The 23629-nt window shown below is 36.1% G+C and overlaps 1 protein-coding gene across 5 annotated transcripts in view; it reads right to left on the bottom strand.

The window, feature by feature from the left end:
* Positions 1–23629, bottom strand: part of ZNF644 (zinc finger protein 644) — a 114111-nt gene that overhangs the window by 77232 nt on the left and 13250 nt on the right. For all 5 annotated transcript variants that reach the window (XM_022553403.2, XM_089919845.1, XM_022553402.2 and 2 more), the window contains exon 2: positions 1287–1347. In XM_022553403.2, coding sequence (XP_022409111.2) covers positions 1287–1330 — 44 coding nt within the window. In that variant the 5' untranslated portion in view covers positions 1331–1347. The remainder of the gene's footprint in view (positions 1–1286; positions 1348–23629) is intronic.

Below are 23629 nucleotides of genomic sequence, written 5' to 3'. Positions count from 1 at the left end.
AATTGTGCTGGAATAAAATCAGAATAAGTTAAACCAGTGTCACCCCATGAGCAATATCTAACTTGTAAGAAATCAGAACAAACATTCTAATAGACACCATATTCAACTAGCAAACAAAAATCACTAGAAGACTTTAAGTACAAAAATCTAGCTTCTTCTCCCCTTCAGAAAGATATACAGGCAAGTGTTCCTTATAATAAATGCTGTGAAAATAAAGTTTCTAAAGAAAAAGAAATAGCTCACTATTAACCAAAAAATAAAAATTTTCTAGACAGCAGTACCTGCCTTATAGGAGGTACCATAAAGATTAATAAGGCGCGAGAAGCACTTAATACTATAAGTATTCTCCACACTACCACTACTATTATTACTACATAATACCAATAAAATGGAAACTTTCCTTCAGATTATGCCTAAACCACTAATTGAGAATACACTATTTAACTGCACATTATTCAACTACAGCACTTCTCATCCTAGGCCTTTTTTTTTTTTTTTTTTTAACCATTGGGATCAGCAAGTTCTTGACAGTTGAAACATCTAGTTAGATTTAGAAAGACCCAACTTAACTGCAATGTAATCAAAGTATTCTTTTTTAATCTGTTTATATCCTGAAGCCACGTTCACTTACCAACAGATAGTAAATGCACCTTTTTAACATTTCAAAAACTTATATTATTAAAAAAGCAATCTTTCACATATCAGACCAAAAGTACATGATCACAATCCAATTTTCTGAAGTCAACAGTCTTAGAAAATGAAAATAAATCAGAATGCTAAATTAGAAAAGTCATTCAGTAGAGATACAAAAAAATTAAAACAATCATTTATAACTCTGAACATTATATTAACATAAAGAAGTCATAATTTGGCAAATATAAACAACTGTAGAAGTGCTTTCTTTGTTAATGGAAATAAGAAAGTAAAACTTACAAAAGCAAAGACTACTCAAGTACTATAACCCACTAAGAAGGGAACACTGAAGCAACCTAGCAAATCTCTTACTGAACTGGTTTCCGAGTGGCTAAACCAAACATCAACTTGATTTCTGAACATGTTTAGTAGTCACTGGAAACTACATACTTTAGTTTCACAATTTGACAGCTGTATTTTCACTTCCATCAAATCAACTGGACCAAGTGCATCAAAAAGTTGGTTCTTTGTATTTCAAAATTTAATTTAAAAACTCATTGATTTTGGATTTGGAGGCACGCTTTTTAAACATAAATTTTTTGTATTATTCCTACTTTGATATGTAATATTTAACAAAGTTGTCTTCTACTTACCTTGATTTTGTCTTATTAACATCTCGTTGCAAGAACAATCTCATTCGAAATTAAATCAAACCTGAAAGAATACATGTAAAGGCAATCATTTAGTTTTTTTCCTTCGGGTATGAATAAATACATCTGATACACTATTCTTTTAAATTAAAAACTATAAATTGAATTATTACAGTAATCTTCAGGAAACTATTGCTAAGTACCATTTTTTGAGGAACAGTCATCTATTCAAATGAGAAACAAACTTTTTAGTTCTCTTGTTTTCATTAATACTAATAGTATGGCAATAGCATAATTAAAATTATTACTTGTTAATAAAACACACACTTCTATCTATATCAATGCTTATCTAATATTATTACATACATACCAAAAAATACAACAAAAAGTTGAAGAAAAAAAAAAATGAGATGGCATAAAAGTGTATGCTAATAGCCATAATAATGGCTAACACTGATTAAATACTTACTAAATGCCAGGAAAGATTATTCTAGAGAATAGTGTATATTGATACTCTCCTGCTTCCTCAATTTAGCCTTCAATCTAGTATAAGGTGACCTCCACCCCAACACTCCACTGAAAATTTACTTGTCAAAAATCTACCCACCCCTAATTTTATCACACTTCACAAATGATGAAACTCAATATATCTTACCCGGAACTCTACACATCACCTTTCCCCCATTCCTAAAACCAGGTTGCTCCTCTTCTGAATTTTTATTCTCAAAAAATGGCACCACCATAGCTACTACTATTCTCACCTAGATTACTGTAACTGTTCTATTTCTAGACTCACTATCCTCTCAAATTCATCCTTCCCAAAACGATGTAAGTGATCATTTTGCAATGGCTACCCTGGAGACATCACATCTATGCCTCAAGGCCTTCAACAGTGCTCATCAATGACCTAAGCCTCATCTATTTATCCCCAATCTTTACTCTCCCCTTCACTCCACGTTTCTACTATACTAAACCCCTTCAACTCCCAGAAGAGCCCATATGCTCTCTCAGCTTTCCTGCCTTTTCACATGGTGAACTCTACCTACTTTCTATCTCTCCTTAACCTTGCTAACACCTCTCTACTAGTTTTTCGATATTTAGCTCAGTCATCCTGGCAGATGCTTCTTTAACTTCTTCAACTATGTAAAGCTGTGTTTCTCAATTGTGATAGCAACTAGTGATAGCTCTATATCAATTCTGTTTACCTGTGTGTTTTCTGAGCTACAATGTGGACACACTGAGGAAAAGAATTCATTTATCTCACTTCAGCACTTCCACTGGATAGCACATAATAAAAGCCTAACAATGTAGGCAGAATGAAAGATTACAAATTTTGTATTGTATCCCCAAATGTACACAGGGATACAGAAGATAAAGTAAAATTCAGGCTAATGAGTTTATCCACATTTTCAAGGACTAGAGAAAAAATTCATATCACTTCTGGATCCCAGTAACATTACTTTATAAAATGACTACATCTAAATAAAATACAACTGACAAAATTAGCCCAGTGCAAACTTTTATTGAGTAAATGAATTAATTTCACTGATTATCAGTACCAAGATTTGGTACTAAATGTTTGTATCTCTACAGAAAACAAAGTTTGTGGACAATAAATCCTAGACTAATTTAAGTATTAGCATTAAGCAGAAAAACTTTGGAGAGGATAGGGAATATGGTTTTAATACTGATAATGTCAATAATCTAGAAAAGTGTTTCTCAAACTTCAGGGTGCACTGGAATGACCCAGAGGGCTTGTTATGCAGAGATGGCTAGGCCCTACCTTCAGAGTTCCTGATTTGGCAGGTCTAAGACTGAAGCCTGATCATTTGTATTTCTAAGTTCCTAAAGTGATGCTGATGCTGACACTTCTGGGACCACCCACTGAGAACACAGGCCTAGAATTTTTTGCATAATGTCTAGAAGAGATGAGAATATTCTGCCACCCACTGCCACCAGCCTTTACCCACCCAGAACTAGATACTGAGGCCTATTACAAACTATAAATCAAAGTGGGAACATCAGAAGTCTACTATGAGTTGCTCAGTATGATAGGTTAAAAAATGGTCCTACAAAAGATATCCACATCCTACTCCCTCGAACCTGTAAATTTTACTTTATATGGCAAAAGAAAAAAAAGTGCCTCTACAGATGTGACTAAGTGAAAGATTTTGAGATGGAGAGATTATCCTGGATCATCTGGATGGGCCCTAAATACAATCACATGTATCCTTATAAAGAAGGGGACATGGAGACATCTGGCTATACACAGCGAAGGTAAAGACAGCAGAAAGAGATTTGAAAACACTGGCCTTAAAGACTGCAGCCAAAGCCAGGAATGCCAGCAGCTACCAGAATTGAGACAAGGCGAGGAACAGATTCTCCTATAGAGTCTGGAGAGAGATCATCACTGCTGACACCTTGATTTCTGCCCAGTGATAGACTTCAGACTTCTGGCTTCCAGAACTGTGATAGAATTAAGTTTCCATTATTTTAAGCAACCTAGTTTTTGATAATTTGTGAGAGCAGACTAGGAAACTAATATATTGATGATGATGGCAGGTTTTCTGGGAGATAAATTAGAAGCACTACATAAAAGATGTTATGGACTGAACTGTGTCCCCATTAAATTCCTATGTTGAAGCTCTAACTCCCAATGTAACTGTATTTGGAGATAGGGCCTGTAAGGAGATAATTAAGGTTAAATAGGGTCATAAGGGTAGGGCCCTAATCCAATATGACTGGTGTCCTTATAAGAAGAGACAGAGACACCAGGGATGCAGGCTCAGAGGAAAGGCCGTGAGAAAACAGCCATCTGCAAGGAGACAGGAATCAGTGGAAACCAAACCTAACTCTCAAATCTTGGACTTCTAGCCTCCAGACCTGTGAGACAATAAATTTCTGTTGTTTAAGCCACCTCGTCTGTGTTTTTTTTATTATAGCAGCCCTAGCCGACTAATACAAAAGGATATACATGTTTGCACAACAAAGTGAACGTACTTAATGCCACTGAGCTATACACTTCAAAATGTTTAAAATGTTAAATTTCATTATATGTACATTTATCACAATAAATAAAACAAAAGCATACACAAATACTACACACAATAACTAACTTGGACTTTAGCTGTTTCATTTTTTTATCTTGTTTTGCTCACAGTTATATTTCAAAGTCTGGGGGGAAAAAACCCACTTTTAATTGTATCTGTTCCCCAAAGAGACAAACCAGGCCATTTTAAACACTATATTTTTTTAAAAGGTGGATTTTATAAGGAAGTTTGATAGAAAGTTCCTTTTAAATCCATAACTTAAAAGTATAATATAATTAGGATATTCTTTAGGTGAATACTGGAAGGGGGATACAGAAAAGAGAAAACAAAGTAACTGATATAACTGGTTTTACCTCAAAAGGTACATTTTAAAACTGCAGACTAAAATGTCAAATATATCTTCCCCAAAACCCATAATCCCAGTCTAATCATGAGAAAAACATCAGACAAATTCCAGTAGAGGAAAATCCTACGATATGCCTAACCAATACTCCTCAAAACTGTCAAGGTCATCAAAAACAAAGCCTTAAAGAGCCTAAAGAGAAATGACAACTAAATGTAATGCAGTATCCTAGATGGGATCCTGGAAGAGAAAAAGAACATCAGGTAAAAACTAAGGAAATCTGAATAAACTATGTTCTTTAGTTAATAACAATGTAACAATATTGGTTTATTAACTGTAACAATTGTACCAGACTAAAGTAAGTTGTTAATAATAGAGAAAACAAAGTGTGCATGGGGGAAGAAGGACAGTGTGGGAAGTCTTTGTATTATCCTTTTCAAATTTTCTATAAATCTAAAATTTCTAAAAAGTAATATTGGGACTTCCCTGGTGGTGCAGTGGTTAAGAAACCGCCTGCCAGTGCAGGGGACGCAGGTTCGAGCCCTTGTCTGGGAAGATCCCACATGCTGCAGAGTAACTAAGCCCATGTGCCACAACTACTGAAGCCCACACACCTAGAGCCCGTGCTCCGCAACAAGAGAAGCCACTGCAATGAGAAGTCCGTGCACTGCAATGATGAGTAGCCCCTGCTCGCTGCAACTAGAGAAAGCCCGTGCACAGCAACAAAGACCCAACACAACCAAAAATAAATAAATAAATTTATTTTAAAAAACAAATAAAAAGTAATGTCTTAATTTTTCAAGTATTTTAAGTATATTGAAAAGGCATGAACATATTTCAGAAAATTAAACACTGACAAATTAGAAAAGGCTTCAGAATTAAACCCTGAAGTAAACATAGCACATCAAAAATACGTATAAGGTAGGCCACAAAACAAGTCTTACCAAATTTAAGACTGAAATCATGCAAACTATCTTCTCTCACCACAATGAAATGAAACTAGAAATCAAAAGCAAAAGGAAAACAGAAAGATCCACAAATACAAGAACTAAACTAATTCTTAAACAACCAATGGGTCAAAGAAGAAATCTCAAGGGAATTTAGACGATATTAGGAGACAAATAAATATGAAAACACAACATACCAAAACTAATGGGATTCAGTGACAGCAGTACTAAGAGGGAAGTTTATATGCTTACGTTAAGAAAGGAAGATCTTAAATCATCAACTTAACTTTATACTTAAATAAGAACAAGCTAAACCAAAAGTTAGCAAAAGGAAGGAAATGATAAAGAATAACGCAGAGATAAAATAAAGAACAGAAATAGGGGGGAAAATCAACAAAATCAAGAGTTTGTTTTTTAAAAGATCAACAAAATTGACAAATTCTTAGCTAGACTAAGAAAATAAGAGAGAAGATTCAAATAAAATTACAAATGAAAGAGGGGACATTATAACAAATGCCAAAAGGATTATAAAACATTACTCTGAACAATTAGCTGCCAACAAATTGGACAACCTAGAAGAAACAGATAAATTCCTAGAAACACATGACCATGATGACTGAATCAGGAAGCACTAAAATATCTGATCAAACCTGAAACTAGGTAAGGAGATTGAAGCAGTAATCAAAACCCTCTCAATGAAAAAAAGAAGAACCAGATGACTCCACTGGATAATTCTACCAAACATTTAAAGAAGAATTCTCCTCAAACTCTTCTAAAGAACTGAAGATAAAAGAACATGCACAAACTCATTCTCATTCAGCGTAATGAGGTCAGCATTACCCTGATAGCAAAGCCAAAGACACAACAAGAAAAGAAAACTACAGACAAATATCCCTGATGAATATCAGCAAATATCCTCAACAAAATACCAGCAAACTGAATTCATTAGCACATCAAAAGAATGATACTCACCATGACCAAACTGGATTTATTCCTGGAATGCAAGGATGGTTCAACAAATAAAAATCAATTGATGCAATACATCATATTAACAGAAGGAAGGATAGAAACCACGTGACCACCTCAATTGATGCAGAAAAAGCATTTGACAAAACTCAATACCATTTTATGATAGGAACATGCAATAAACTAGAAATAGAAGGAAACCACTTCAACATAGTAAAAGCCACATGAGAAAAGCCCACAGTTAATTAACATCATACCCTACAGTGAAAGACTGAAAGTTTTCTCTCTAAGAGCAAAAAGAAAGTAAAGATGCCCACACTTGCTACTTCTACTCAACACAATACTGGAAGTACAAACCAGAGCAATTAGACAGGAAGACAAAATAAAAGGCACACAAATTGGAAAAGTAGAAGTAAAATTACCTGTTTGCTGATGACATGCTCTTATACATAGAAAGTCCTAAAGATTCTTTAAAAAATGTTAAAAATTCTTTAAAAAATGTTAAAACTTCTTTAAAAAATGTTAAAACTAATAAATGGTTTCAGCAAAACGGCAGGATACAAAACCAATACACAAATATCAGTTGTGCTTCTACATATTAACAATGAACAATATGAAAAACAAAATTATGAAACAATCCCATTTATAATAGTGCTGGGAAATAAACAGTGCTGGGAAAACTGGATCAAAACATGCGAAAGAATGAAGTTGGATCTCTACCTAATACAACATTAAAAAATTAACTCAAAATAGATCAAAGACATAAACATGAGAGCTAAAACTTTGAAAAAAAGGCAAAAAGCTTCATGAGATTGAGTTTGGGATATGACACCAAAAGCAGAGACAACACAAGCAAAAACAGACAAAGTGGACTACCACAAACTTAAAAAACTCCTCTTCTTCAAAGGAATCAATAGATAGAGTGAACAGGTAATCTACAGAATGGGAGAAAATTTTTACAAATCATATATCTGATAAGGGGTTAAATATCCAAAATATGTAAGTAACATTTACAACTCAACAAAAAAAAAAAACCCCAAAACAACCTGATTAAAAAATGGGCAAAAGATCTGAATAGACAAATATCAAAAAAAAATATACAAATGTTCAAAGAGTATATGAAGAGATGTTCAAGAAAAATACAAATCAAAACCACAGTGAGATATCATTTCACATCTCAACAGAATGGCCACTACCGAAAAGAAAATAATAAGTTTTGGAAAGGATACAGAGAATTGGAACTCTTGTGCAGTGTAGGTGGGAATGTAAAATGGTGTAACAATTACAGAAAATAGTATGGCAGTTCCTCAAAAAATTAAAAAAGAATTAGCATATGATCCAGTAATCTCAGTTCTGGGTATATATACCAAAATAATTCAAAGTAGGATCTCAAAGAGATATTTACATACCCATATTCCTTGTAGCATTATTCAAGAGGTGGAAACAAACTGAATGTTCATCAGCAGATAAATGGATAAAGGAAATGCAGTATATACATACAATGGAATATTATGTAGTCTTTAAAAAACGAAGAAAATCCTGTTACATGCTACATCATGGATGAACTTGAGGACATTATGCTAAGTGAAATGAGCCAATTACAAAATAACAAATATTGTATGATTCCACTTGTATGAATTATCTAACATAGTCAAGATAACAGAAAAAACAGGTAGAAAGGTAGGTGCCAAGGGTTAAGGATAGGGCAGGGGGGGATAAAATTAGTGTTTAATGGTAGAGTTTCAGTTTCACAAAATAAAAAGTTCTAGAGATCTGGCTGCACAGTACAAATATTCTTAACACTACTGAACTGTACAACTAAAAATGGTTAAGATTGTAAATTTAATGTTGTGTATTTTACAACTTAAAAAAACAAAGAAATATCAAGAAAAAATTACATACAAGGGCCAAGATGGAATAGCAAGGATTGAAGTTGCCCTCCACCTGAAAAGCCTAAGAAACCAAAAAATATATATGAAATGAAAGTTTTCAGGTATTAGGCAGTCACTGATGGTGAACCCTAAAAGAAGAGAAACAAATGCGGTGAGCCTTCCAACATTCCCAACTTACCACCTGAAGAAAATACAGCCCCCCAGGGAAGAGCTACCCAGGTAGAATATGATGGTCTCCCTGAACTGAGGAGACTCAGCTGGAAGTCCAACGAAGCCATGACAGCTAGAGATTGCAGGGCAGAATACTGGAGAGAAGACAACTGCATAGAGCTACCACACCCTTAAGTATTCAGCTGCATAACGATTAGAACAAGCCTGTGTGGAAACTACCCAAGGTGAAGGAAAAAGCCACTCAAAAGGATGAGAGGGATTATTGCCCTAGTCTCACACAAAGTCAGAAATAATGCCTGTTCCCTTTAGAAAGAGTATAAAACCTCTTAAGTCAGGCAGCACTAACTATAGCAACCCTAGATTAAATGCTTTTGAAAGACAGACCCAAAAGGGGAATGCAGCTGAAGAGGGAAGAATTACAAAGTGGCAAGAGGAAACTTTCAGGGGTGATAAATATATTCATTATCCTGTTTTGTGGTGATGACTTCCTGAGTGTATATATATGTATCTCAAAACTTATCATACTGTACACTTTAAATATGTGTATTTCACTGCATGTCAATTATATCCCAATAAATCTGTTTTTAAAACTTCAATTACAACAAAACAAACAACCCAATTATAAAATGGGCAGAAGATTTGAAGCAGCACTTCACCAAAGATACATGAATGACAAGTAAGTACATGAAAACATGCTCAGTATCATCTGTCAATAGGGAAATGCAAATTAAATCCACAACAAGTTATCACTACACAACTACAAGAATGGCTAAAGTTAGTAAGGCTGACCATACCAAGTGAACATGTGAAGGAACTGAAACTCTAACTCACACATACAGGAAGATAAAATGGTACAATCACTTTGTAAAAACAGTTTCAATGTCTTTTTTTTTTTTTTAGTATTGTTTTTTAAATCTTTATTGAATTTGTTACAATATTGCTTCTGTTTTATGTTTTGGTTTTTTGGCTACGAGGCATGTGGGATCTTAGCTCCCTGACCAGGGATCGAACCCACACCCCCTGCATTGGAAAGAGAAGTCTTAACCACTGGACCGCCAAGGAAGGCCCAGTTTCACCATTTCTTAAAATGTCAAACATACACCTACTCCTAGGTATTTACCCAAAGAAATGAAAGCATATGTTCACACAAAGGCTTACACACAAATAATCACCTTCATTTGTAATAGCCAAAAGCTGAGGGAAAAAATGTCCAGCAACACACTAATCCTTAAATCATATCTGTAAAATGGAATAAGTAGAATTTAACTAATGACACATGCAACATAGATGAATCTGAAAATAATCATGCTGAGTGAAAAAAAAATGCAGACAAAAAGATTTCACACTGCATAGCTTCATCTGCATAAAATTCTAGAAAACTCAAACTACTCCATAAATGACAGAAAGCAGATCGGTCACTGTCTGGGCATTAGGGGAGGAGCAATAAATAGGAAAGGATTACAAAGGGGCACAAGGAAACCTTTGAGGATAAAGGATATGTTTATTATCTTGTAGTGATGATTTCATGGGTGTATATAGATATCAAATCCGTTCAAACTGCACACTTTAAACGTGTGATTTATTATATGTCAAAGGTACTTCAATAAATCTATTTAAAATATCAGAATATGCAAAGAATAATAAGCAGGGAAAAAATAAAGTCAAATCTCAAATTAAGAAGGTTAGAATGATAATAATAAACACAAAAAACCATTGTCATTTATAACTAAAAGAGTAAAGATACAAATTAATCATCTATTAACACCTACAACTCGTAAGACAACTGGCACTACAATTACCCTATATTTGGTAACTCAGTACACGAACAATGCTTCCAAAATCTCATCAGACACATCCCATGAACCAAGTAAAACAAGTCATCTGGACTACTGGACAGATCAATGTATTTAATTTACACTTGTCACAACTTCTATACTTAAACTCAATTCCTACTGAAATATAATGGGGCTTGACCTAGAACAAAATAACATCAAAAATTAATTCTACAACATGAGTCAAAAAGTCTGTCTGCAAAAATAACCCCAATTCTGTACCATCCCATTACTCATGCAATTGGCAATAAGGCTTTGCAGTTTCTCCTACCAAGAGGTAGAATCTTTCCCCAGTCCTTTTAATTCTGGGCTTGACCTTATAAGGAAGATCAATAGAATGTAACAAATGTCACAGTCGGCCAGTTCTGAGCTAGACTTCAAGAGACTGTGTATGCCTCTGCTCTCCTGGAATCCTGCCACTACCATGAGAACAAGCCCACTCTAATCCGCTGGAGGACAAGAGGATAGCCCAGATGTCCCACCCCAGGCCATCCCAGAGAAGCCAGCCAAGAGCAGCAGAATCATCCTCCTGAGCTGCTTCTGAATGCAGACTTAAACGAGCCCTGCCAAGACCAGAAATACTGCCTGACTCATAGACTTGTTCTAATAATACATGTTTGTTTTAAACCAAGTTTTAGAGTAATTTATTACACAGCAATAGCTAACTGATATAGCAACTCTATCTTAAAGATACCATATTATTCTTATCCCTAGAAAGAGTTATTTTAGATTAACGATTGATCTAGGTCTCTTAACTTTTGAAGGCAAGGGAAAAGGAGACATAAAAATCTTTTATTATTTTACTAACAGTGACTCTAGAAAACATGCCACAGTTTGTCAATCTCAGAGATATATAAACTGAGCAAAATCATTTTAACAACTAATGTTATCAGTCAACTACAATCTTTCATGAAATTTTGTTGCTAGATAGTTTTACTGGATTCAAGAATACAATGAAATCTTTCAGGATATGCCACAAATCTATATAAACTGTTGCAGAGCAATCTGCAACCTTGCCTAACATTCTTTTTCCTATTTACGCTAATGGTATTTTCCTTTAAGGAAACACTCTTACTCAACTATTAAAGTTGCACCAATCTTAGGCCCACCCCTGGATCAAGGGATGAACAAGTGATACCCAGGCTGATCAGAGTACCTTGTTCTCCTAGCCATCATAATTTTATTATGGATGGGAATGTAGTCCAGAATGGGAAATCTGGAATCCTTCTCATGATGTTTGCAAGGACTACTGGGAAAGGTATACTCTCCAGTGGAAATAACAGCTATGACAATGATGTACATCATAGCAGACAGTGGCCATCTTTTCCACCTCATGGAGATTAACATATTCAGGAATAAAGTCACCACAGAAAAAAATCAAAGCCAAGAGACAGAGACATTATCCTAATGCTATCATTTGCACTCATTGATTCAAACATGTCAATTCAAATAACTGCAATAATAGCAGAAGAGGTAATATTTATCAACCCACCCACTGAGACCTACTAGAAAAACTGAGCAAGATATTAAAAACCATCAATTTGATGGCATCAAAAAGTTAACACAACAGAGAAGAATGACCAGGCCAAGATCCAAGACACGATGGAGACCTACAGATAGAAACCCAGCACCTGAGGATGCTTTTACCTTTGGGTTATTTGCCAATCCACCTGATTCAGCTGAGAAACTGATCATTATTTCTGACACTGTTGTAGAGCTAGGGGGATCAAATGGAGATTGCAAGGTTCAGAACTGTTGAGTACTATACTAACTGTTACCCAGTATTTGAGTTGAGAACCTAAAGGATTAAACTGTAGTGAACCAGAAGTAAAAAAAAAAAAAAGTTCTTACATGCACTGCAGCCCCACCTGAACACATCTAGGTGGCCAAATAAACATCTCAATCCTTAAAATTTAATTAAGGTAAACCCAGACTGCTGGAGACCTCAGGTGTGGCACGAACTAACAAAAATTATCTCTGGAGAAAGATAACATCACCAAAGGGCTCAGAACTGAGGCATGGAAAAGCAGTTGTAAATTTAAATGGAGAAAGCATGGCAGTGAGAGAACCAAAAAAGGAATATAACAAAAATTCTCAGGGTAAACTTTGCCCAAAACACTGGATGACTGATAAACTATGTATGCACAGAGGAAAACTGAAGGAGTTGAGGGGGAAAAGTTGACAGAGGCCAAAGGGAAAGCTACACTTGAAAAACAGAGCTTTACTGTGAGTTTGATGCTTTTTCAACAGGGTACATTCAACTGTGTACAGTTTAGGCAGCAGGAAGCTGAAGCCCTACAAGGTTGAAGTGTCAGAGGACAGAATCCAAGCCCAGCAGAACAGCTGGGAATTAGTGGAATCTCTAGAAACATGTAAACCACAATCAAGCTTCAAAATCTGACTATAAACTTCACACAAGAATTCTCAGAAGAACATTAAAAGAGTCCAGTCACTAAAATTTATTCATAATGCCCAGTTTTCAAGCAAAAACTTCATGATATGCAAAGAAACAGGAAACAGTGATCCATACTCAGGAAAAAAGGGGTGTCAGTAGATATAATTCTGAGTACCCTGAATATAGGAGTTAGCATATAAAGAATTCCAAGCAACTATGTTAAAGTATGTTATGAGAATTAAAAGAAAATACATTCAAAGAGTTGACAGAAACTATAACAAAGAAAAAGCTGATAAATAAAATAAATGACATAAAAATTCACCCAAAGGAGGTGATTAGAGATGGCAGAAGAAAGAGCTCATGAGCTTGAAGATAGGGCAATAAAACTGTCCAATCCAAAAAAAAGGAGGTAAAATGACTGAAGAAAAATTAAGAGTCTCAGAGACCAGTAGGACAATATCAGGCAGTCCAAAATAGATGACACCCAACTCAACACATATGTACAACAAGATGTAACGGAATGCGAGAAGAGTAAAGAGGGTGCAAAATAATTTTTGCTGAAGAAATAATGGAAAAAAACCCCTCAAATGTGGTAGAAAACATTAACTTATAGATACAAAAATCTCAACAAACCCGAACAGGATAAACACAAAGAATCATTTCTACATATACATCATAGTCAAGCTACTAAAGGCCAACGAGAAAACCCTGAGTACAGCCAGACAAAAGTGACTGGTTATATATGGGAAATGACAATACAAGTAATGGTTGACTTATCACCAGAAAAAAGTGGATACTGGAACATCTTCTATATCCAGTGATACTATTCTTCAAAAATGAAAAAAAGATATTTTCAAATAAACAAAAAGATACTTGTGGCTAGCAGACAAAACCAACAGTTAAAAAAAAAAGACGGGGGGCTTCCCTGGTGGCGCAGTGGTTGAGAGTCCGCCTGCCGATGCAGGAGACACGGGTTCGTGCCCTGGTCCGGGAGGATCCCACATGCCGCGGAGCGGCTGGGCTCGTGAGCCATGGCCGCTAGGCCTGCGCGTCCGGAGCCTGTGCTCCGCAACGGGAGAGGCCACAGCAGTGAGAGGCCTGCGTACCGCAAAAAAAAAAAAAAAAAAAGACAGGGGAAGGGGAGAAGTAATAAAAATAGTTAATCCAAAAGACGGCAAGAAAAGTGAGGAAAAGAATACAACAGTCCTAATAAATAGAAAGCACATAATAAGATCACTCACTTAAGTCCCAATAACCAGTAATATTATGAAATCTAAATAAATTTTATGTTATAATTAAAAGACTAAGAGTGTTAGATGGGACTGAAAGTAAAACAACAATGATATGGTGTATACATGAAATACTTCTAAAACATAAAGGCACAGGAAAATTTAAAATAAATGGTTGGGGGGAGAAAATGAACCACACAAACACTAACAATAAGAAGGCTTGTGTTATTATCAATAAACGTAGATTTCAAAGCAAAAAAGCATTACCAAAGATAAAAAGAATCAATAATGATAAGCGGTTCAACTCATCAGAAACATGAAACCATTCTAAATTTGTGTGCCCCTAGTAATATGGATTCCAATATGTAAACCAAAAATCGACAGCAACACAAGAAAGACAAATCCATAATGGCAGCAGCAGATTTTAACATACCTCCCTAATTGAACAAGCATGCAGAAGTTAAGCTGGTGAGGATGCAGAAGTTTTGAACAACATGATTAACAAAACTGACTTAACACAGCGGTCCGCAACCTTTTTGGCACCAGGGACCAGTTTCATGGAAGACAATTTTTCCACGGACCGGGGGGCAGGGGTGGCAGTGGGTGGGGGGAGGAAGGGTTCAGGTGGTAATGTGAGCCATGGGGAGCCGCAGATGAAGCTTCCCTCACTCGCTGGCCACTCACCTCCTGCTGGTCAGCCTGGTTCCTAACAGGCTGTGGACCAGTACTGGTCCACAGCCTGGGGATTGGGGACCCCTGACTTAACAGACACATGTAAATACTGCACCCCAAAACTGCAGAATACATATTCTTTTTCAAATACACAAAATATTTACAAAACCTGCTCAATAAACATAATAAAAGGTATTCAACCACATTTGCAATCAGGGAAATGGAAAATAAAACCACTATGAGACAGCACTACACACCCTCTAGTATGGCTAAAATTAAAGATTAACAATATAAAGTGTTGGAGAAGATGAAGTGCAAAAGGAACTCTGTTGAGGACTATAAATTGCTACAAACACTTTGGGAAACAAATGTTGAATGTCTTCTGAAATTAAACATAAATACACTCTAAAACCAAGCTATTAAACTCTTAGGTATTTACTAAATATACACATGTTCATGTGTGTACTATGAGACACGTACAAGTTAATGCATAGCATTATTTACAGAAGCCTAAAAATGGAAATAACTCAAATTTCCATCAAAAATAGAATGAATAAACCGTGGACTATTCACATACTGTACAGCAATGGAAGTGAATGAATTACAGTTATATGCAATAGAACTAAAGCTCATAAACAAAACTGGAAAAGCCAGGACCCATTTACATAAATTTCATTAACAGAAAACATTTCAAAAATGTGTTTTTTAATAGTAAAAATATAAAGCAAAAAAGTTAGTACCAGAAAACGTAGGATGGTAATACCCTAACACAGAAGAAGAGGTTTGGGAAGAAGCAGAGTGGAGGATCTGGCAATGTTTTCATTTTTGACAGTGGGTGACTAAGCAGGTATGTACTTTTGAATACTTAAGTTGGACATTTTTTTCCATGCATTATTCTGAGCATTTTTTCCACAGTAAAAATGTTTCAAAACTAAAAGCACAGACATTTAAGGCTTTGAATTTTTCCGTAAATAAGGCACTAGCATTATCCTATAGTATTTTGTTTTTATTTTAATCAAAGTTATACAAATACATATTTTAAAAATCAAATAAAGCATGTTATGAAAAACAGCAGTAAGTCCCCCCCCACCAATTTCTAAACAATACAGTTATATCTTGATTTTTCATTTTGCATCTGATTATTTCCAGTGTAAGAAAATGACTTACCCTCTTATATCCCTCTGTAACCTCCCCAAATTATTCCATAGCCCTACAGGAAGATGGCTAATTGATTTTTTGACAAAAGTGCAAAAGCAATTCAATGGAGAAAAAAAGTATTTTCAACAAATTGTACAAGAGCAACTGGATATATGTGGAGAGAAAAAACAAAACACTGACTTAAATCTGACATTCTATACCAATGTTAATTCAAAGTGGATTATAGGTATACATGAAAAATGTAATATTATTAATCTGGTAGAAAATAGAAAAAAATCATCAGGCTCTAAAGACAGAAAAGTATTCTTAGAAATAACAAATGCATGATCCTTAGAAGAAAAAATCTGATGAACTGGACTTGATCAAAATGAAAATTTTCTACTCTGTGAGAGATCCTGTGAAGAGGATTAAAAAGCAAGTGACAAATTTGGAGAAAATGTGTGCAAACTACATACCTGACAAAAGACTCATATCTAAAACATGAAATAACTTTGGGGACTTCCCTGGTGGTCCAGTGGTTAAGAACCCGCCTTTCCAATGAAGGGGACATGGGTTTGACCCGTGGTTGGGGAACTAAGACCCCACATGCCTCAGTGCAACTAAGCCCACGTGTCGCAACTACTGAGCATGTGGGCCACAACTAGAGAGGCTGAGTGCCACAACTACTAAGTCTATGTACCACAAATGGAGAGAAGCCCACACACTGCAACAAGGAGCCCGCATGCTGCAGCAGAGGATCCCACATGCTGCAACAAAGAGCCCGCATACCGCAACTAAGACCTGACGCAGCTAAAAATAAATATTTTTTAAAATGACTAGTGTGTTAAAATAAAATTATATATATATAATAATTTGGAAAACTCAATGGTAAGACACCAGCAAAAATACCAAAATAAAGAGATTCAAAAATCATCTCCATAAAACCAACAAGAACACTGACAAAAACAGAGTCAACATTTTCCAAACTCTAGAAATTAACCAAAGACTTGCAGCAATCTGGGGAGAGTTTATTCAAGAAAGATGGCTGAATCTTGATGAGACCAGCAAACTCTGTGGCATTTATTTTGCCCTATTCCCATCCTCCCACCCTAGTGCCACAGTAGACTTGAAAGCCAACAGTCCACAGGCCTGGTGAAAACCAGCAGCCTGGCAGTTAACTGAGGGGGGCAGAAGAGGGTGAGAGCTCCTTCACTACTGCATTCTCAGAGGGCTGTCATTATTTGACATGTCCGGTGGTTTCCTGGAAGACACCACTCCCAAAGCTATCTTAAATTTGACCTAAGAGGGCACTCAGTGCAAAAAAAAGCCTTTCCCCAAGGGCATTTGTCAAAAACGACTGGAAAAAACTGTATCATGTTACAGCTGACTGAGGCAGTGGATAACAGATAAGACCAACAATAGACTAACCAAAAAGCTTAAAAAGAAAAACTGGGGGCTTCCCTGGTGGTGCAGTGGTTGAGAGTCCGCCTGCCAATGCAGGGGACACGGGTTTGTGCCCCGGTCCGGGAGGATCCCACATGCCACAGAGCGGCTGGGCCTGTGAGCCATGGCCGCTGAGCCTGTGCGTCCGGAGCCTGTGCTCCGCGACGGGAGAGGCCATGACAGTGAGAGGCCTGCATACCACAAAAAAAAAAGAAAGAAAAAGAAAAAAAAAAAAGAAAAATTGGGGCTTAGAAAAGCTCCAATATATTCCTGAGAATCTAGATGGTCAAATGTGTGCCCAGAGCTGCACACATGCTCTAGGTTGTACACATACTCAGGAAAGGCCTGAGAAGGCCCTAAGTGCTCACCTCCGGCTAACCTGGAAGTTCTGCACAAACAGGAAATGAAGGGTAAGGCAAAGTTACAAATTTACTGGCTGAGTGCTGAAGGTGTTCCCCAACACACACACACAGAGCCTCTCAACAAATACTGGGAGACTTACTGGTCCCAGGCGTTTAAGGAAATCACTGTCCAATTATTGGCTGACCACTAAGCTAACTGAGTAGAGAGACTTCAGTGGCCATACATAGCAAAGAATACATATTTTACAGAATTAGTTCTGAAAAATCACTAAACTAACAACAACAAACAATAACAACAACAAATGCTGGGGAGGGGAGAATATCTAACCATCAGAGCTGCCACATTATTTAAAATGCAGTTTTCAACAAAAAAATGACAAAGCAATAAAAAAAAAAGTATGGCTCATACACATTAAAAAAAAAAAGGCAGTCAAAAGAAACTGTCTCTGAAGAAACTCAGACATTGGACTTAGTGAACAAAGTTATAAATCAGCTTTAATATGTTCTAAGACCTAAAGGAAATCCATGTCAAAAGAACTAAAGGAAAGTATGGATGTCTCACAAGCAGAAAATATCAACACAAGAAGATTTTTGAGGTGACAGAAAAACTCTGCATCTTTATAGGAATGTAGGCTATAAATGTGTATACATTTGTTAAAAATATACAGATAGAGTTTGTGCATGTAAATGTGTGTAAATTTAACTTTAAAAAGTCAAATTCAGGTCTGTAGAAAATAAAATGTGTATAGTTCTTGAAATTGGTAAAAAAAAAAGAGATAGAGAAATCATGAAGGACAAAACTGAAATTCTGAAGCTGAAAAGTACAAGAATGAAAATGAAAAAATCACTACAAGGTTTTAGTAGCAGATGTGAGCAGACAGAAGAAAGAATCAGTGAATCTGAAGATACACCAATTGAGATTATCCACTCTGAGGAGCAGAAAGAAAAGGAAAAAACAAAACAGTGTGCCTAATATTCCTGAAGGACATCATTAAGAACACCAATACAGAATGGGAGTCCCAAAAGAGAGGAGAAAGAGGGGAAGAAGTAATATCTGAATAAATAATGGCTGAAATTACTCCATATTTAATGAAAAACATTAATCTAAACACCCCAAAAGCTCAAGGAATCACAAGTAGGACAAACTCAAAAAGATTCACACCTAGATACTTCATAATCAATCTCTCAAAAAACAAGGAGAGAATCCTGAAAGAAGCCAAGAGATAAGCAACTTGTCATATAGAAATCCTCAATAAAATTAACAGTTAATTTCATGTCAGAAACCATGAAAGCTAGAAGACAATGGGAAGACATATTCAAAGTACTGAAAAAAATAAGACTGTCAACCAATAATTCTGTAACTACTTTCCCAAAATGAAAGAGAAATTAAGACATTGAACAGATAAACAAAAAATGAGAGAACTGGCTGCTAGCAGACCTGCTGTACAAGAAATATTAAAGGGTGTCCTTCAGGCTGAAATCAAAGGACAGTAGTCAGTAACTTGAGTATGCCTGAAGAATTAAAGGGCACGTAAAGGTAACCCGATAAGTAAACATAAAAGACACTGTAGGGCTTCCCTGGTGGCACAGTGGTTGAGAGTCCGCCTGCCGATGCAGGGGACACGGGTTCGTGCCCCGGTCCGGGAAGATCCCACGTGCCGCGGAGCGGCTAGGCACGTGAGCCATGGCCGCTGAGCCTGCGCGTCCGGAGCCTGTGCTCCGCAACAGGAGCGGCCACAACAGTGAGAGGCCCGCGTACCGCAAAAAAAAAAAAAAAAAAAAAAAAAAGACACTGTCATTTAAAAATTTTTGACTCTTTTTTTCTCCTATTGGATTTAAGACATAGAAAGACAATGTGCATGACAATAAGAGCACAAAGGAAGACAATAATAGAGGAATAAAGGAACAACAACAGAAAAAAAATCTTAAGACATATAGGGAACAGCAAAAGGGAAGACATAAAATCTACCTTATCAGTAATTATATTAAATGCAAATTAATTGGGCATCCCAGTCAAAAAGCAGAGATTTGGCAGAATGGGTAAAAGAACACAATCCAACTATATGCCGCTTACAAGAGACATACTTCAGATTCAAAGACACTTTAGAGTCAAGTAAATTTAAAGTGAAAGGATCGAAAAAGATGTACAATGCAAACAATAACCAAAAGACAGCTAGAGTGGCTATATTCTTATCAGATATAAGATATTAAGAAAAAAATCATTACTAGAAACAAAGAAGGACATTTTATAATAAAAGGGTCAATTCATTAAAAATTATGGATGAACTATATAAACATATATATCCCTAACAACAATGCCTCGAAATATATGAAGCAGAAACTTACAGAATTGAAAGGAGAAACAGACAAAAACAAACATAGTTGGAGACTTACATGCCTCACTTTCAATAACGGATAGAACCAGACAGAAGACCAACAAGAAAATAAAAGACTTGAACACTACAAACTAACTAGAGCTAACAGATAGCTACAGAATACTCGAGGAGAGCAGAACACACTTTCTTCTCAAGTGCACATGGATAATTCTCCAATATAGACCATACGTTAAGCCATAAAACAAGTCTCAACACATTTAAAAGAAATCAAATCATATGAAGTATGTTCTCCAACCATAATGGAATGAAACTTGACATTAAAAACAGAAGAAAATTTGGAAAAGTAACAAATATGTGGAAATTAAGCAATAAACTCCTAAATATTCATTAGATCAAAGAAGAAATCACATGAGAAATTATATAATATGTTGAGATGAAAACAAAAACACAACACAGTAAAACTGGTGGGATGAAGTGGAAGCAGTGTTTAAAGGGAAATTTACAGCTATATATGCCTACTTTAAAAGATATCAAATCAATAACCTAACCATCCATCCTAAGGAAGCAGAAAAAGAGCAAATTAAACCCAAAGCAGACAGAAGGAAGGAAATAATAAAGATTACAGCAGAAATGAAACAGAATTTTTTTAAAAAATAAAGAAAAATCAATGAAACCAAAAATTGGTTCTTTGAAAATATCAACAAAATTGACAAACCTTCAGCTAGCTACTGACCAAAACAAAAAAAGACAAATTACAAGCATACCTTGTTTTATTGAGCTTCGCAGTTACCTTTTTTTTTTAACAAACTGAAGGTTTGTGTGACCCTGCATCAAGCAAGTCTATCAGCACCATTTTTTAATAGCATTTACTCACTTTGTGTCTGTGTGTCACATTTTGGTAATTCTTACAACATTTCAAACTTTTTCATCATTATTACATTTGTTATGGTGATCAGTGATCAGTCATCTTTGATGTTACTATTGTAACTGTTTGGGGGCACCACAAACCATGCTCACATAAGATGGTGAACTTAATAAATATTGTGTGTTCTGACAGCTCCACTGACTGATTGTTCTCCCGCCTCTCTCCCTCTTCTCAGGTCTCCCTATTCCCTAAGACACAACAATATTGAAATTAGGCCAATTAATAACCCTACAGTGGCCTCTAAGTGTTCAAGTGAGCGGGAGAGTAAATCGATGCGGCAAGCTTCACCGTTGGCTTGTTTTAAGAGTTGTCACAGTCACCCCAGCCTTCAGCATCCACCACCCTGATCAGTCAGCAGTCGTCCACACTGAGGCAAGACCCTCCACCAGCAAAAAGATTACAACTTGATGAAGCCTCAGATGATGGTCAGCATTTTTTAATAATAGAGTTTTTTTAACTAAAGTATGGACACTGTTTTTAAGACACAATGCTGTTGCACTTAATGGACTTCAGAATAGTGTAAACATAACTTTTATATGCACAGGGAAACCAAAAAGTTCATGTGACTCACTTTATTGTGGTGGTCTGGAACCAAACCTAAAATATCTCAAGGTGTATTACAATCATGAATGAAAACGGTTTTAATACTGGCTTTATAATAGGAAACAAAAAATTATAAGGGAAGCGTACAACTGAATGGCAACGAATTAAGAAATCTAAAAGAAATGGACAAACTCCTAGGAAAAAAACCAAACTACCAGAACTGATTCAAGAAGACACAGGAGGGCTTCCCTGGTGGCGCAGTGGTTGAGAGTCCGCCTGCCGATGCAGGGGACACAGGTTCGTGCCGCTGTCCGGGAAGATCCCACGTGCCGCGTAGCGGCTGGGCCCCTGAGCCACGGCCGCTGAGCCTGCGCGTCCGGAGCCTGTGCTCCGCAACGGGAGAGGCCATGACAGTGAGAGGCCCTCGTACCGCAAAAAAAAAAAAAAAAAAGACACAGAAAATCTTGAATAGATCGATAACAACAGATTAAGTAATGAAAAAACTCCCCACAAGGAAAGCCAGGACTAGATGGCTTCTCTGGTAAAATCTACCTTTAAACCAAACGTTTAAAGAATTGACACCAATCCTTCTCATACACACGAAAATAAAACTACAGATAAATATCCCTTACGAATAAAGTCACAAAAATCCTTTCTATATCTTGTGTGTGTATTTTCAGAAGACATACCATCTAGATCCCTTTGTCCTCCTCAGGAACTGATTATTCTTCAGACCTGCTGCACAGCCACATTCCTTGCATCTCCCTGCACAATCATCATTTTCTCCTGTGCTAAATCCTGTTTCCTGGATCCCTCCTTTTTTTGATTTACCCAATCGTTCCGATAGAGCCCATGTACTCTACTAACTTCCTGAGATACAGTACATTTGAAGTAAATATTCTAACAACCTCATGTTTCATACTTTTAGCCTACTCCCACATTTGACAGCTTGGGAAGGTACAGAATTAGTAGTTTGGAAATAACTTTCCTTCAGGATTCTGAGGCATTATTTCATTATTGATTGAAATAATATTAATAACATTAATATTAATATTAATAATAATCCAATGTTACTGATTCCTAATCTTTTATATGCTCCATAACCAAAAGCTTTTAGGATTTTCCCTTTATTTCTGGTGTCTGAAATTCCATCATGATGTACTTTGTTATGGTTCCTTTTTTTTTCCAGTCACCATGCTGTGCATGCTATGAGTCCTTTTCATGTGGAAACTCAAGATTTTTGTTCAATTATTTAAAAATAATTGCTTCCATCCATTTCCTCCCATTCTGTAATTCTGAGTTTTCACATGTTGAACTTGCCAAGAGTGATCCTCTAATTTTATCTTCTCCTACTTTACATCTCTTTTGTCTTACTTTGTGGAAGATATTCTCAATTTTATCTTCTAACCTTCAACTAGAAATTTAACATCCTAAATTTCTAACTCTTCTATTAAGTATTCCATATTCTAAATGTCTAAGAAAGAGATTGTCTTTTTTTTCTGAGGACTGCTTTTTTATAGCATCCTTTCTTATTTCAAAGATACAATTATCCCCTTACTTGCAAAGATATCAGTAACTTTTTAAAGTTTTCTTTTAAACCTTAAATAGAAAGTTTTAAAACTTAATAGAAAGTTTCTGTTTCCTTCTTCTCTTTCTTATTGTGGTTATCCTAAAATGTTTAATGATCCTTAATCTCATATTTTAAAATGAAACACCTAAAAGTTGTCTAGTTGATGAACCTAGAGATTATCATGCTAAGTGAAGTAAATCAGAGAAGGACAAATACCATATGACATCACTTATATGGGGAATCTAAAATATGATACAAATGAACTTATTTACAAAATACAAACAGTCCCATAAACACAGAAAACAAACTTATGGGTTGCGGCTGGTGTCAGGGGAGGGATAGACTGGGAGTTTGGGATTGGCAGAGGCAGGCTGCTGTGTATGGCGTGGATAAACAACAGGGTCTTACTGTGTAGCATGGGGAACTATATCCAGTATCTTGTGATAAACTATAATGGTAAAGAATCTTTTTTTTAAAAAGTTGCCTTGAAGTTCTGTGTTAATGGGTAGGTGTCAGTGTGAGATGATCAGCCT

Source organism: Delphinapterus leucas, chromosome 1 (genome assembly GCF_059928025.1).
Source record: "Delphinapterus leucas isolate spDelLeu-1000000601 "Yukka" chromosome 1, BTC_Dleu_Yukka2, whole genome shotgun sequence".
Taxonomy (NCBI): Eukaryota; Metazoa; Chordata; class Mammalia; order Artiodactyla; family Monodontidae; genus Delphinapterus; species Delphinapterus leucas.
This window is presented reverse-complemented; position numbering and strand designations above follow the sequence as displayed.